General features: G+C 41.1%; 1 protein-coding gene across 3 annotated transcripts in view; it reads left to right on the plus strand.

The window, feature by feature from the left end:
* The first annotated feature begins 406 nt into the window (after positions 1–406).
* Positions 407–15336, plus strand: part of LOC141961979 (opsin-3-like) — a 100251-nt gene continuing 85321 nt past the window's right edge. For all 3 annotated transcript variants that reach the window (XM_074909392.1, XM_074909409.1, XM_074909398.1), the window contains exons 1-2: positions 407–631; positions 5381–6137. In XM_074909392.1, coding sequence (XP_074765493.1) covers positions 5720–6137 — 418 coding nt within the window. In that variant the 5' untranslated portion in view covers positions 407–631; positions 5381–5719. The remainder of the gene's footprint in view (positions 632–5380; positions 6138–15336) is intronic.

Below are 15336 nucleotides of genomic sequence, written 5' to 3' on the forward strand. Positions count from 1 at the left end.
TGCTAGTTTACAAAAATTTAAAAAGGCTTTCAGTGCAGATGCCCTGGCAGACCCTGGGAGGGGTGCAGGAGGAGAGCACCCCTGCAGCAGGGAGGGGGCAGCCGCGGGGGGTGGGAGAGGATAGTGGGTGCTCCCGAAGTGGGGGGCGCTGAGTGCACCCCTCCGTCCCCCGGTGCCCCCGGTGCAGCCGGTGCGGGGCGGGGGGCGGCCCGGGCTGCAGCAACGCCCCGGCGCGGGCGGAGCGCGGCGGCTCCGCGGGGTGCGGAGGGAGCCGCCGGGCGGGAGCGGTGCAAGCCGTGCCTCGGCATTCTTATGATTTTTTTTTTTTAATTTATTAAAAAAAAAAAAAAAAAATCTATTTATTTCCCCCGCCATCCCGAAATTGGACGTTTTATCAGCCGGCCTGGAAGGGGAGAAGGGAGAAGGCAGCGGGCGGGCAGAGCGAGCTCACCGCATCCCTCCCGCGGAAAGCAAGCGCCCTGCCGGCAGGCAGCCCCGGCTCCGCGGGCGCGGAGCATCCCGCGGGGGGGGCGGGGCGCTGCCCCGCGGTTGCCAGCACCGGGGCTCCTGCGCGTTTGCCGGAGGCCGTGGCGGTTTTTTGCCCTTGGGTTGCTCCGGATTATAGATGCAGGTGGGTTTTTTTCCAGCTTTCTACGCACCTCCCCCCCCCCAAAAAAAAAAAAAAAAAGTGTAAAAAAGTTTGCGAAGGAGAAATCATAAACTGAGACTGGCCGAAGGGGCTTTGGCTTGATGCAGCGTTTACACAACTGGGGAGAGCTGGGGCGCCGAGGAGGTGCTGGCTCCCCGCTGATGCAGCCACCCTGGCTGAAGCTCTGGAGAGACAAAGGGGTCCGTCTCCTTCACTGTTAGCACAGACATTTCTGTGTAAAATTTTCTCTTCTCACGCAGGAGGGGTTGCCTTAACTTTGAAAGTACTATATAAAAGTACCTTTTCTTTCATAAAGCAATGATTCAGGGTTTTCTCACGCTGTTTTACCACACTCTTAGAATTTTCCCTGGAGAAAATAGCATGGTTTCAAATGTGTCAAACAGTGGTGGACTTCATCGCATGTATTCTGCGCTTATGCTGTTCTTGTTTTCATGTTTGTCTTTTTCATGAATGTGAATTCCAATAGGTAAGTCTGTAAGTCTGCATGCAAGGGGTTCTCCCACTGTTTTGGGAGCTGGGAGATACCTAAACATCTGGAGCCTCTGCCCAGTCTTCTAAATTACTTCCAAAGACTTACCTCTGGGTGTCTTGTCATCTTATGGTGTGACTTAGGGCAGGGAAAAAGTAGTCCAAGAATTTTATCTTTGGTGTTGCAAAGTCCCAGGCAGTCCCCATCTTTCAACTGTGTTTGAAAAAATTATTTTAGGTGATACCTCTGGTTGTGGTTGGTTGCTGTTAAGAATAATTCAGTTTCTCATCTGGAAAACAAGGTTTAGTGTATAAAAATTTAAAAATATAGTATTCTTGCTGTAATTCTGGAATCAGGTAAAAAAATTGATTCCTCCCTCATAAAGTTTCAGGTGGGAATGTCTTTGAACTTTTATGAATATTTAAAATTTTAACTTTCTGGTAGAAAGCTAAATTCATAAATGAAGGAAAATGACTATTTAAAAAATTATTTTCATATGAACCCAACAACAGGCTGATTAAGGCTGTGTGCATATATAATATATATTTTTATAGCTTCTCTGTATCACGAGAGAATAAGTATAATGTAAGAGTAATGTAAATTTTATAGCAAAATTACTTTGAAGTTTGATCTTATTTATTTTATGTCATTTTATCAACTGTTAAATATTTAAAGTGAATTAAGCATCAGCTTTAGCATGTTGCACAACTTTTCAAGGGAAGACTGTAAAGAGTCTGCCAATTAGAAATAATGAATTATTTAATTTTAGAAAAAAAACAAACCAATCCTAAACCCTTAAAGCTAATACGTTCAATAAGTTAGTACTTATTTTGAGGAAAAGTGAGAAAGAAAAACAACTTCACTGGTGTATGATGCTGCTCAAACTAATGTGTGGTAGCAAGTGCAAAGAGAAGCCTTACGCTCTCAGTATTAACGCCCGTGTCCCCAGAATCTGATCTAACATCTTTTGAAACCTTTTTTTCCAATAGACTGCATCAGAGAAAAATGCAAGCAGTGATAGGTGTCTGTTTTCCTGTATCTTTAGATTACTACTGTCAGAACCAGTTAACAGATGAAGCATTTAATAACTGGTGACATTAAATGAACTTTTGGCTTGTTTCACCTGGCCAAATGTTTTGTATCATTTTGTGTATGTTTTCCATTCCATGTCAACCCAAACAAATTCGAGGAGATGAACTGGATGCTTATTTATTTGTATTGAATGAAGTTGTAGGTTTTATTTTTTCACATTTTTTGAGAAACAGAAGCAGCAGAATTAGATAGAGTTCAGTCCTGCAAGCTCCTTAGTTTGCTAGAAATTAAGAGGGTTCAAGGATGTCCTGCTAGATCATGGAGACCTGGGGAGCACAGAGTGTCACCTGTAAGACAGGGTTGTCAGAACTGCAAAGTAACATTTACTAAATCAAACTGTCTGTCTGGAGACAAAAAATCAAGTGAACCTTTGAGAACACAAACCCATCTTCAAGTGTTTTTCAGCAATAATGTGTATTATTCAGTTAAATGCTAACTTTAGGTAAGAATTAGACTTATTTTTCAATGGCTATGTATGGAAGTTTAGAAGCTTTATTGAAATCTGAATTTGGCTTGTACTTCATCCAAAGGTGTAAAAAAAATTAGCAGTTTATACATGAGCTACTAATAAAAGACTTACTCCCACAGCCCAGAATTTCAGACATTTCCCTCTGCAGACCCCTGGCTCTTAAATTCACCCAAAAATTTTCAAAGCATGTCTTCATTCATCCTTTTGTCATCTTTTGATTTCAAGTGGCTGCATGGCTTGAACTAACTTTTTAAAACTTATCTTACACTGAATTGCCAGGGCCTGCTCATCTTGCCTGGGCACTGGGGCATCCTTGCCCAATGCATCAGGGCAGATCTCATCCCACTGAAGCTGGGTGGGTTGTGGCCTGTGGAAAAACAACCTGGTCACTGGCCTGTGCCTGCACACCTAGTGTTGGACTGCTAAATTTTAGTCAGCTGAATCCCATTCAGGGAGTATATATCCTTTTATAAGTGTGAACTCTTAGTATAGCTTTAAGAATGCTGGATGTATGTGACTGTGTATAAAATATCTACATTTTACTATTTATATTTTGAGCTTAATAGATATATGTATATTAAGTTAGTAATATTTTCTAAGGGGATTACAAACTTTGGCTTTGTCTAACACCAAAGCTGTGATGCTTTAATGATAATATTATTCAGACCTTCTGTCTGTGATTATTCTGGTGAAGTTAATATCCACATAGAAACATTCATGATTGCATACTATAATCTGTGCTACAATTATCTAGGTGTAACTGGTTCAGCTTGGAAAAAAAATTTGCATCTGTAACTGAAATTAATTTGCATGTAAATCAGACTTAAGTCTCTTAAGATTTTGAAGCCGGATTCTGCAATTTGCTTTTGCAGAAGGGCGGAACGGATAGAACTGACCTTAGTTGCATTCCTCAATCAACAGACACATGTGAAAAGATTAGACAAAACTGTCTTCGAAGAGATGGAAAAAGAATAAATTAGTTTGGTAGAATCTAAGGTGTAAGCAGAATTATTAAAAATAATCTACAAAAGATTACTTACTGAGTTTATTTCACTGTACGTCTTGTTTTCTTGTGAATTCTTCCGGTTGAAGGTCTCCTTCAGCACAACACTACCATGTTTTTTTCCTACCAAAAAAAGTGCAGCTATTAACCTTTTCAGTTACACAATTAGTGACTGAGAAACGCTCAGCACCACATTTTTTTTTAATCAGTTGTTATTTTGTGTTTTGTTTCACTAAACTTAAACTCTGTTCCTTTAAACACAACTATGAGTAAATTTAAAATATATTGACTGTTACTCCCAGTTAGTTTCCTTACATAACCTGCAACCAGAATTGGACAGGGGATAATTTTTGTTCCAAATGGTAAAAAGAGGATTTCTTTTTCTTAGATACCTGAGACCTTTACCAATCTAAACTACCACGTACCTCCTAAATAGGGGGGAAAAAGCAGAAAGCATCAGTTTTTCAGATTGTCAATGACCAAACAGTAGAAGGTCAGCAAAGTGTACATAATTTACTCATCAGAAGAGAAAGTAAATACAGGCTGTACACATTAGAGTTCAAAATCACTGCAATAATGAGACATATTTAGTAGAGTGGGTTTGTGAAAATAGGGAAATAGTAAGAAGAAATACTTGCTATAAACATTCACCATGACACAAAGATATGATAAAAGAAAAAAACCCAAACAAGCTGTGCATCTTCAGTAAACTCTGAACTCTCATTTTTCAATTGGTTAACACGTCTTCTCCTACAAGATAATTTCCAAAAAGCAGTGGTTAGGAGTACTATAGAAGATGCTCCATTTTAAAATGTGTGTAATCATTCTAGGAGCACATGACTCATGAAAGAAAAGTTTTCATATTTTTTAGGTAAGTGAGCTAGAAGTATCATGCATTTTGCACTGAGGAGTGGAAATTTCTACATATATATATATACACATTATATATATATCCATCTCCATTTTTATAGACGTCTGTGTAGAATTTGCCTCCAACCATGCAGAAGGCTGGCTAAGCAGTTACACATCCACATTAAGCACTCTGCTGCTACTTCACAACATAAACACAGAGTGTATTTACTGCATGCAGGTATATAAATTCATGTTTGTGGTGGGATAGAGATGTGAAGCTTTCAGTGTTTGCTTTATAAATAATGAAGAAAAATTTCACTGGTAAATGTGGGAGAAGTGAAATTGATACTGCAGTTCTGTCAACCTTTGTAAGCACATGAGAGCTTCAGGGACTGTGCCTGAAATTATTCTTTCTGGCTAAAGAGATACTTTCTCCTTCTAAAATTTTCATTTTAGTTAAGGTCTAGCCAGGACTGAAACTTCACTTGGTGTGGATTGACTTCATGTGGAGGAAGATACAGCTCTTCCTCTAGAAAGCTGCTGCAAAAGATAGGTCTTACCATGATTTTCTCACCTAAGGAACTTGCTAGGAAGGTGTAAATAACCTCCAGGATAAACTGTAAGGTAGGGAAAAACTGTTTAGAATAGTCAAGGAAATGTCAACAAACTGATTTTTTATTGTTGAAAATGAGAGGAAAAACTGAAAAGACTGAGAAATACTTGTTATAGTTCAGAAAGGGAACTGTTTGTAATTATGTGTACCTCCTTTTTGGTCTTGTTATGGAAAGAGTTGTTTTGTTTTTATGATTTGTTCTGTATTTTCAGAAAGACACCCATTGTTAGAGGAAACAATGGTAGCTGCCCTTTTGCTCTGGAGGAAGAGATCATGCTGAAGCACCTTTTTAAGGTACCTTCCATTCTGAGCCTCAAAAATACCATCTGACATGATCCTGGTTTTAAATAACAAATATGAATTTGAGGTGATTGTTTGCTTGGTTTTGCTGCCCTGGAGTTAGCTGCAGAGCTGACTACTGGAAAGGCACAGTGCAGGGAAATATTCCTGTGCTGGAATACAGTATTTCAGACCTGAATAACCGTATAAGAGGTGTCTCAGCTGAGTGAAGATCACAAGGCTTCTGAGATGATTTGACCTGCGATGGAGGGATGCTTCTGGAAAACTGTGGGAGGACTTCAGTGCAAGGCACCTGGCATCTCTGCCCTCACCGATCTGTGTCAAAGTCCAGAATGAACCACACTTGGACATACAATGTGAGCTTTGGTGCACCTACAGATACTGTTGAGCCAAGGACTGGACTCTCACGATATGGGCACACAGTAGTGGCTGTTTTTCTTGGATTTATTTTTTTTTTTGGTTTCTTGAATAACTTGATTGTCCTCATCCTCTTCTGCAAGTTTAAAACTCTCCGTAACCCAGTCAACATGCTCCTCCTGAACATTAGTATCAGTGACATGTTAGTGTGCATCTCGGGCACTACCCTCAGTTTTGCATCCAGCATCCATGGAAAATGGATTGGAGGAAAGCATGGTTGTAGGTGGTATGGCTTTGTCAATTCTTGCTTTGGTAAGAATTCAGTGACAATTCTCTTATTCTTTTTAACACTGGTGCATGAAGCAACTTCATCAGTGAGCTCGCTGCTGCTCTGTGGTAAACAGAAAGATGATTTGATTGCCCTGTTATGGTCAAACACAAGTGAAATGCATGTTTAAAACATTTAAACAAAAGACTTTATGAAAGAGTAGCAAAGATCTGATAAATATTTCCTAACATCCCATCTTTTGAAATGACTTTTTTCTAAGAGATAAAAATGGCATCTAGAAAGAAGGAGGCCACTGAAAGGAGTTTGACTAGTGTATGAAAATATCGAATACTCTTTTCAGGAAAATATTTACTAATGCTGAACTGCAGGCCCCTCGGTGCTGCTTCTGTCATGAAAAAAACCTCCGGAAAGTACTCCATTTACCATTTGTAATTATCTATCAATCTATCATGAATTCTCTTATTTCCCAGATAATGACAGTTTTCATCATTAGATTCTTTGAGTTCTCCCTCAAAGCAAAACCTTATTTTAATATTACATGCTTGCAAATTCAATAGCAAATTAAGTCATAGGAATAGATTTGTTGGAAATAGTCGAAGTGTGCATCATCAAAGCCGTGGTAAAAAATGTTCGGCATTCTTCTCCTGTTCAGACAGAACTTTTCTTGCAACCAGATTTTGCACTGCTAGATTTAATTGTTTTAATTTAAAATTATTTTGTTTATTAAAAAAAGATAAATGCACAGTCAGAGGGCAGCCTTCAACGTGCCAAGGTGGCCCATCACTTTAAGAATTATATCACCAGATAGTGATGCTCTCTGCATTTATTCCTATGTTCAAAAAAAAATATCTGCTAAAGCATAAACTGGCCTGTGGGTGCACTTCTAGACATGATCCTTATCTAATCCAGACTCGGAGACCTGGCACAGCTCCCCACTGCTGTACATCCTTGCTTTGGTGCCTCCAGGCTACCAGAACAGGGTTGAGTACATCCCTGGCTCTTCTCCTACCCTGGAGTTGTGGTGTGTCTCACGCAGGTAGGCTCCTGCAGCCTTTGATGTAGAGTCAAGCTGTGGGTGGATGTGAATGAAAAAACACTTTTTCTACCTGAAGTATAAGCTCTTGGTATTTCCAGTGGTGTTATCTCTGGTACCCTTTCCTTCCTCAAATGTGTGCTCCAGTACTGAGAGTTATCTCCGCTTGGCAGCTTCCCCTGGAAAACTGCTGCTTTGCCCGGAGTGAGCTCTCAGGAGTTACTAGTGTTGTATAGTATAAAAACACCGACTTTGGCCAGCCAAAAATATGCCCCATTACCAACAATACTTTGGCTTGTTTTGGCAGGGTGCTTTTGTTTTTGTCTGTGCAGAGCAGAATGATATATCATCTTCTTCCATGTTTCATTTCCATTTTTGTGAATGGTATTAATTCAAGTATTTCAGTAACTAGTTTTCTCAGGGAGGAAAAAATTAGGACTGGTTTTTCTCCATCCTTTGATTTAGCCTTTTTAAAAATTATTATTATTATTTAGGGATGGGAGAAACATTAGAACTTTTTTTTTTTTTTGGGGGGGGGGGGGGGGAAGGTATGTGTTTAAGTGATTAGAAAAAAACGTATGTTGAAGGTGCCCTTCAAGCCTGATGGCTTCTGTCAGGATACCTGTGTGTTACCTCTCTGGTAACTGTGGAATTAAACCAGCAAATGGGTAAGTTTCTCCCGGGTGACTTGCTTGTCGAATAATTCTTCTAAATCAGATCTTCTGTATAAATCAAATGATGGCAGGAGTGCAGATTTCTGTGCTATTGTGATAACTGTGTTTATGTGAGAGTTTCTGGTATAATTCTTAAAACTGATAAGATCATCAAGGAACAAGGAAGCAAACAAAAACATAAAACTCGGAATGCCAAAGGTGACTTCAGCTCCTCCAAGTGGTGTTGGTGCTATTAGCAGGGTGTCCAGGGTGGCTGAGGCAGCTTAAATGCAGGTAGTTATTGAACTGTGCACATCGAAACTTCTCATGACAGTGTTGAACAAATTCTTTTGCAATTCTTTTCTTGAGGTCTTGCAGTGATGACAACATTTTTTTTCTTTCACTAATGTGTATAAAGAGCATACTGAAGAGTTTGCTTTCTGAGTTATAATTAAAAAATTTCTGCCAAAAAATAATATGAGTAAAAGCAAATAATGGTAGCAGGTTGCCTAACATTTATATATCTCTGTGGACAGATTGTGTCTGCCGATATATACCATTATTCATCAATTTTTTTTATTTTTTGTACTCCAGAGTGTGCTAAAAAGAGACCTGCTGTAGGTGTGCAGCATGTTGACAGCTTTTCCAGGTCTTCATAGCACTTGAAAACAAAATGCTTAGGTATATGTTTTGTTTTGTTTTGTTTTGTTTTTGCATTCGATGTGTGCTGTATCATAGTCTGAACAATGGAATGGTTAATATTTTTAATGGCTATTGGAAACTGACAGAGACTTCTGAGCTTTTTATTGAGATTTGCAGGTATTACGGCTGAAAGAAGAAACAGATAGCATCTCATTCATTGTAGGACTATTTTTCTTGTCTTCTGTGGACTTTGGAAAACTTATATAAAACATGAAAGTGATTCGGAAACTCAGAAGGCAGAAAATCAAGTATATTTTCTGTCATAAGCTGGTGGCTTAAGACCTCACTGATTGGTGCAGTGTAGTTGGTGAGGGTAAGGAAGCTTTCTGGTAGCAAGAGGATTTTTTGACACCTAAGTAGTCCAATTGAGATCATAGCCTTTGGACTGATAGCTGTGACTGTGTTGTGAGTGGCAGAGCTGATTAGATTCATAAACATAAATGCAAAAGCTGCCAAGACTACAAAATATTATATGAGGCTATGATATAAAAGGAACATGTAAGAACGCAGAAATGGCAAAACTGAATAGGCTGGAAGGAGAACATTTCTTTATGTTATTTTACATTATCTTGCAATCCCTTAGCTATTCTGAAAAAAATGTATATACTTTCTATTTGCTAAAAATTAGCTTCCCCTCCTTTGTGCCTCATGTCTGATTTTGGTCCATCAAGACTAAGAGGAAAGGTCCTAATGCTCAGGGTCCAGAATCGAGATGTGTAGTAGGAAAGGTGATTAAGAAGAACTGAAGTTCAACATCAAGCTTTGTAAGAATAAACACTTCAATATTCTTACTTGTTCCTTTCTGTCTCATGGGATAGATCCTATCCTACTAGGAAAAACGTCAGTATAGTGCCAGGATTTCAGGTGATGTTACAGTAAGTAAACTGGCTTTAGTAGAATTGCACTTTCTTGTACCAAATGAAAAGAGGTACAACGATGTACATTTAAAAAACAAAACAAAACAAAAACCTGCAGTATTTTCCTAAATCATGAAGAAATTTTAGGTGGGCAACTAATCTTCATGTATTGGTGAGTATTTGATGATGTGTAAAGCACACCGAACTTTAAACTGTTACAATATTTTAAAATGTAATTCATTCTTAAAAGGCTTCTGACAAGGACGGTATTTTAGTGGTTTTTTTTTTTCCCCCTTCCAATTAATTTTGTGATGCTGTGAAAGCCTCCTTCTTCCTGTTTAAAACCAAATTGAGAGTGAAGGTATTCTCCCCCAGGTCTGTGGCCTGGATGAAGAGTGAGCCAGTGAAAGTAGGAAGCTCAGATTTGTTTCAAATGTAAATGAATGGTGAGAGATAACTTTTTTTTTTTTTTTTTTTTTTCTCTGAAGTGTCTTACCTTTTTAAAAATCATGTAATTGTTGCCCTGGGAGGTGATTTGGAAAGCAGTTCTAATTCTCCTTCCAGCAATATTGACAGTGCAATGTACATTTGTTGTTGCTTACTGTGGAATCGAGCTGTAAGTTCTTTACTGGGCAATCCATTGCCTGCCTCAGGCACTTAAAAACCATGACCCAGGAACCATGGGTTGCCATGGGCACAATGGAAAAAAATACTGACAACGTGTAAGTGTTTGGTTTATTTACCTGCTGCTTTTCACCGTTCACAGAAAGCAGAAGCTGTAGAAGCTAATGGGAAGTGCAGGTGCTGATCAATACGCATGTAATAGGGATTTAAAGGAGAACATTAATATCACCAGACCTGCTGTGGAAGCATAAGAGCTGTTGTGTATTGATGTGGGGGAGCATTAGGGATGGAGCTAGAGGAGGATCAGCATGGGCTGTTCCCAGTGTAAATGGTTTTACCCTGGTGTTTGTGCATGTTTGCAGCTCTGTCAAGTAGGTCACTGCAGTGGAAAGTGTACATGTCACTGAGCTGGGGAGATTGATGGATTTGCTAAATTTGCTCTCATTACCCACCACTTAGCCATGGTTTGGCAGGCTCATGGTTATACATTTAAGCAAACGTGGAAAGGGACACAGGGACAGGGCACATTTTCTCATCCGAACTCTGAGTAAACTTTGCAAGCAAGCTGAAATAAGAACTGTTAAATATATCATGAAATGATTAAGCATTAGATTTTAATTTAGGAAAAATACATTATTTAGTAACACACTCCCATAGAGACCATATATACACAAAGTGATAGCCTATCCTAAAAATAAAGTTTGTCATGCAGTTTTGACCATCTCACACATAATCTCTTCAGTGTCTTATTAAACATTTCAAATCCCTGAAGAGATGAAAACTTTCAGAAATATTTAATCTTTTCCCAAGATACTTGCACTAATGTGGACTTCCAAAACATGTAGGACAGACAGGCAGAATTCGGGCTTAGATAACTTCTGGAGTTAATTTTCAGAACTGCTACTTTAGAGCATGCCATATCAGGATTAAATATTAAATCGATGAATAGATAAGGGAAAGATGAAGATTTCCCTAGCTCAGGCAATCCAACAGTAGATTCTAATGCTGAGAAAGTTTCAAGGCATATCACTAGCAAGGATATTTTTATGACCGTTGAACTCTTAGCTCACATTTTCAGGTGTCTGCTGGTTGTGCTGATTGTTTTCTCTTCCTCAACCTTCATGGTAGTTAAAATACCTGGCATTTTGCCTGAGAAGTTGATTCCAATATTTCATTTTAAAAAATGAATTCAGATTAGTGTTGTGTAAGTGAACATCACCATATAAGAGGACAGAGAGATGCCTATGCAATGTGAAAGCTGTGTCTTTGTGTCTTTATTGATGAACCAAGGTTCTATCTACATGAGGACTTTAAAAATAATATTTTTAAAAATCCCGTAGTACTCAACTATATGGGTAGATAATCTTTTCAGTCACATTAAAGTAGTTATTGATTTATTCCCTTGTAAACTGCCAGAGAACACAGTGAATGAGAAGCGGAGCTGCTCATTATTTTGGTTTAAAGTTCAGCTGCCTTGTGACCTTAAACAAATAATTTTCTTCTTAATCCTTTACCTTGATTTTATATGCTATGGCTTAGACTCACTGCACTAAACTAAGGTACTTAGCATACAGACTTCTGATATACTGGAAATGCTCTGCTTATGAGATGCAGTTGAGAACTCAGATGAAATGAGCTCCCAGACATAAGCCCCAGGATAGATTGCCAGTTTGTGGGTTGTTGTGCCAGCAACGACCCTCATCCTGCCAACTCAGTGGAGGCAAGGGCTAGAGGCATGCAGCACAACAAAGATGCAAGGGATATTGATGGATCGGTAACTGTGGTAACACCTGTGAAAGGTCAGGCCAGATTTAGGACCTCTAAATGCAAAAAGGTGCTGAAGTGTACATATACCAATGCACACAGCATGGGTAACAAACAGGAGGAGCTTGAAGCCATGATGAAACAGGAAAACTATGTAGTGTCTATTATGGAAACATGGTGGGATGTCTCTCATGACTGGAGTGCCCCAGCTGATGGCTACAAGCTCTTTAGGAGGGACAGACAAGGGAGGAGAGGTGGTGGGGTGGCGGTGTATGTTAGGGACTGTTATGATTGCTTTGAGCACAAGTATAGTGAAGACAGGGTGAAGTGTCTTTGTGTTAGAATCAGGGGGAAGCCCAACAGGGCAGATGTTGTAGCAGGAGTGTGCTATAGGCCACCCAACCAGGACAGAGAGGTGGATGAGATATTCTAGAGGCACTTAGGAGAAATCTCACAATCACTTGTTCTTGTGGAAGACTTTAATTTTCCAGATGTCTGCTGGAAATACAACACAGCAGAGTGGGACCAGTGCTGGAGATTCCTGGAATGTGTGGGAGACAACTTCCTGACACAGCTGGTGAGTGAACCGACCAGAGAAGGTGTCCTGCTGGATCTCCTCTTTGTGAACAGAGAAGGACTGGTGGACGATGTGGTGGTTGGAGGCCAACTAGGGCACAGTGATCATGAAATAATAGAGTTCTCTATTCTCAGAGAGGCCAGAAGAGGGGGAAGCAGAACTGACATCCTCCACTTCCAAAGGGCTGACTTTGTCTTGTTTAGGCAACTGCTTGACAGGATCCGTTGGGAGATAGTCCTGAAGGGTATAGGGGCCCAGGAAGGATGGGCGCTCTTTAAGAAGGAAGTGTTAATGGCACAGGAGCAGGCAGTCACCACATGCTGTAAGAGAAGCTGGTGGCAGAGAAGGCCACCCTGGCTAAATAGGGAGCTTTAGCTGTGACTCAGGGAGAAAAGGAGAGTTTACAGCCTTTGGCTAGTGACTCACAATGATTACAAATATGCTGTGAGGTTATGTAGGGCGGAAATCAGGAGGTCTAAAGCCCAGCTAGAAATTAATCTGGCTTCAGCAATCAAGGATAACAAGAAATATTTCTATGTCAACAGCAAAAGAAAGCCAGGGAGAGCCTCTGTTCCCTGCTAGACGCAGGAGAAAATGTGGTAACGAGTGATGAAGAAAAGGCTGAGGTGCTTAATGCCTTCTTTGCCTCAGTCTTTAATAGCAAGATTAGTTGTACTGAGGGAATCCAGCCTCCTCAGCCAGAAGACAGAGACTGGGAGAATGACCCCCCTGCAATCCAGGAGACAGTCAGTGACCTACTGCACACAAGTCTATGGGACCAGACGGGAACACCTGAGAGTGCTGAAGGAGCTGGCTGGGGTGCTCGCCAAGCCCCTTTCCATCATTTCCCACCAGTCCTGGCTGACTGGGGAGGCCCAACAGATTGGAAATTGGCAAATGTGATGCCCATATATAAGAAGAGTTGAAAGGATGATCCAGGAATTCCAGGCCTGTCAGCTTCAGTGCCTGATGGAGCAGCTCATCCTGAGCACCATCACACAACACATGCGGGACAATCAGATGCTCAGGCCCAGTCAGCATGGGTTTATGAAAGGCAGGGCCTGCCTTACAAACCTGATCTCCTTCTACAACAGAGTGACCTGCTTATCGAATGAGGGAAAGACTGTGGATATTTAGTAAGGCCTTTGACACCGTTTCCCACAGCATTCTCCTGGTGAAATTGGCTGCTCATGGCTTGGATGGGCACACGCTTTCCTGGGTAAAAAATTGGTTGGATGGCCAGGCCCAAATAGTTGTGGTGAATGGAGATAAGTCTGGCTGGTGGCTAGTCATGAGTGGTGTCCCCCAGGGCTCGGTGTTGGGGCCACTCCTGTTTAACATCTTTATTGATGATCTAGACGAGGGGATCGAGTGCACCCTCAGTCAGTTTGCAGATGACACCAAGTTGGGTGGGAGTGTTGATCTGCTCGAGGGTAGGGAGGCTCTGCAGAGAGACCTGGACAGGCTGGAGCCATGGGCTGAGGCCAACTGGGGGAGTTTCAATAAGGCCAAACGCCGGGGGCTGCCCTTGGGCCACAACAACCCCCAGCAGCGCTACAGGTTTGGGGAGGAGTGGCTGGAGAGCTGCCAGTCAGAGAGGGACCTGGGGGGGTTGATTGACAGCCGGCTGAACAGGAGCCAGCAGTGTGCCCAGGTGGCCAAGAAGGCCAATGGCATCCTGGCTTGTGTCAGCAATAGCGTGGCCAGCAGGGACAGGGAAGGGATCTGACCCCTGTACTCGGCACTGGTGAGGCCGCACCTCGATTCCTGTGTTCAGTTTTGGGCCCCTCACTACAAAAAGGACATTGAATGACTCGAGCGTGTCCAGAGAAGGGCAACGAAGCTGGTGCAGGGTCTGGAGCACAGGTCGTAAGAGGAGCGGCTGAGGGAACTGGGGGTGTTTAGTCTGGAGAAGAGGAGGCTGAGGGGAGACCTCATTGCCCTCTACAGCTACCTGAAAGGAGGGTACAGAGAGCTGGGGATGAGCCTCTTTAACCAAGTAACAAGGGATAGGACAAGAGGTAATGGTCTCAAGTTGCACCAGGGAAGGTTTAGACTGGATACTAGGAAGCATTTCTTTACAGAATTTCTTTACATTTCTTTTTATTTAAATAATTAATCAATAAGGTAGGTGGTATATTAGTTAATACACTTCTGAGGGCCATATTTACATGGGAAAATGAAATGCTGAACCCCTTAGAGACAGAGGGGAATCATCTGAGTAAAACCAGGCATTTTCCAAACTTCCAGGCTTCTTTTATAATCATTAGAAAAAACAAATTTGTACTGCCAGCCTGCAAATTTTTTGACATATTTGAGATGTTCCGTTTGGGATGAGATGATCTGTGCCCTACAAGTGCCCCTTTATCTCCACCAGCTATTAGAGGAGCCCAAGCTCAGAGGTAGATGTTTGCTCTGTACTTCTCTGGAATCATGAAATGACCCTCATAAATAGGGTGCTTATTGCTCCTTCTGTCTTTCTGTCATTTTCTTGCTTTTGCTTATCATTAGGTTCATGGTTGGACTCAATGATATTCAAGGTCTTTTCCAACCTAGATGATTCTGTGATTCTCTCCCCATTTCAGTGTCCTCTTCCCAGATTTTGGGTTTATGTCTTAGTTTATTTCTAGTTCCTATAGGCATTAAACTGTACAATGTTGAAATAACTTGGGATAGTTGTCCAACAGTGAGTATTTGGAAGACTTCTGTTGAGTTTCCATGAAGAGGTGCCCAAGTTCTCTGTCAGAGCTTGAGATTCCCCATTCATCATGCAGGTAAAATGCTGTCTGCTCTTCCTACAGATAATTTGTAGAGCACAAGTATTGGGCTTTTGGGTTCAGTTTAAGTGTCTGAAGCTCAGAATCGTCTTGGGCAATACTTCTGGAAAACCTGATGAAGGAATCATGCCATGTAGAGAAAGTCACAATGGAAGACCTAATGCAGTGCTTTGAACATTATTCCTGAAATCAGAGACTTCACTCTGGTAGGTGCTTTAACACTGGTTTAGGGTAA

The sequence above is a fragment of the Athene noctua genome, chromosome 1 (genome assembly GCF_965140245.1).
Source record: "Athene noctua chromosome 1, bAthNoc1.hap1.1, whole genome shotgun sequence".
NCBI classification, from domain to species: domain Eukaryota; kingdom Metazoa; phylum Chordata; class Aves; order Strigiformes; family Strigidae; genus Athene; species Athene noctua.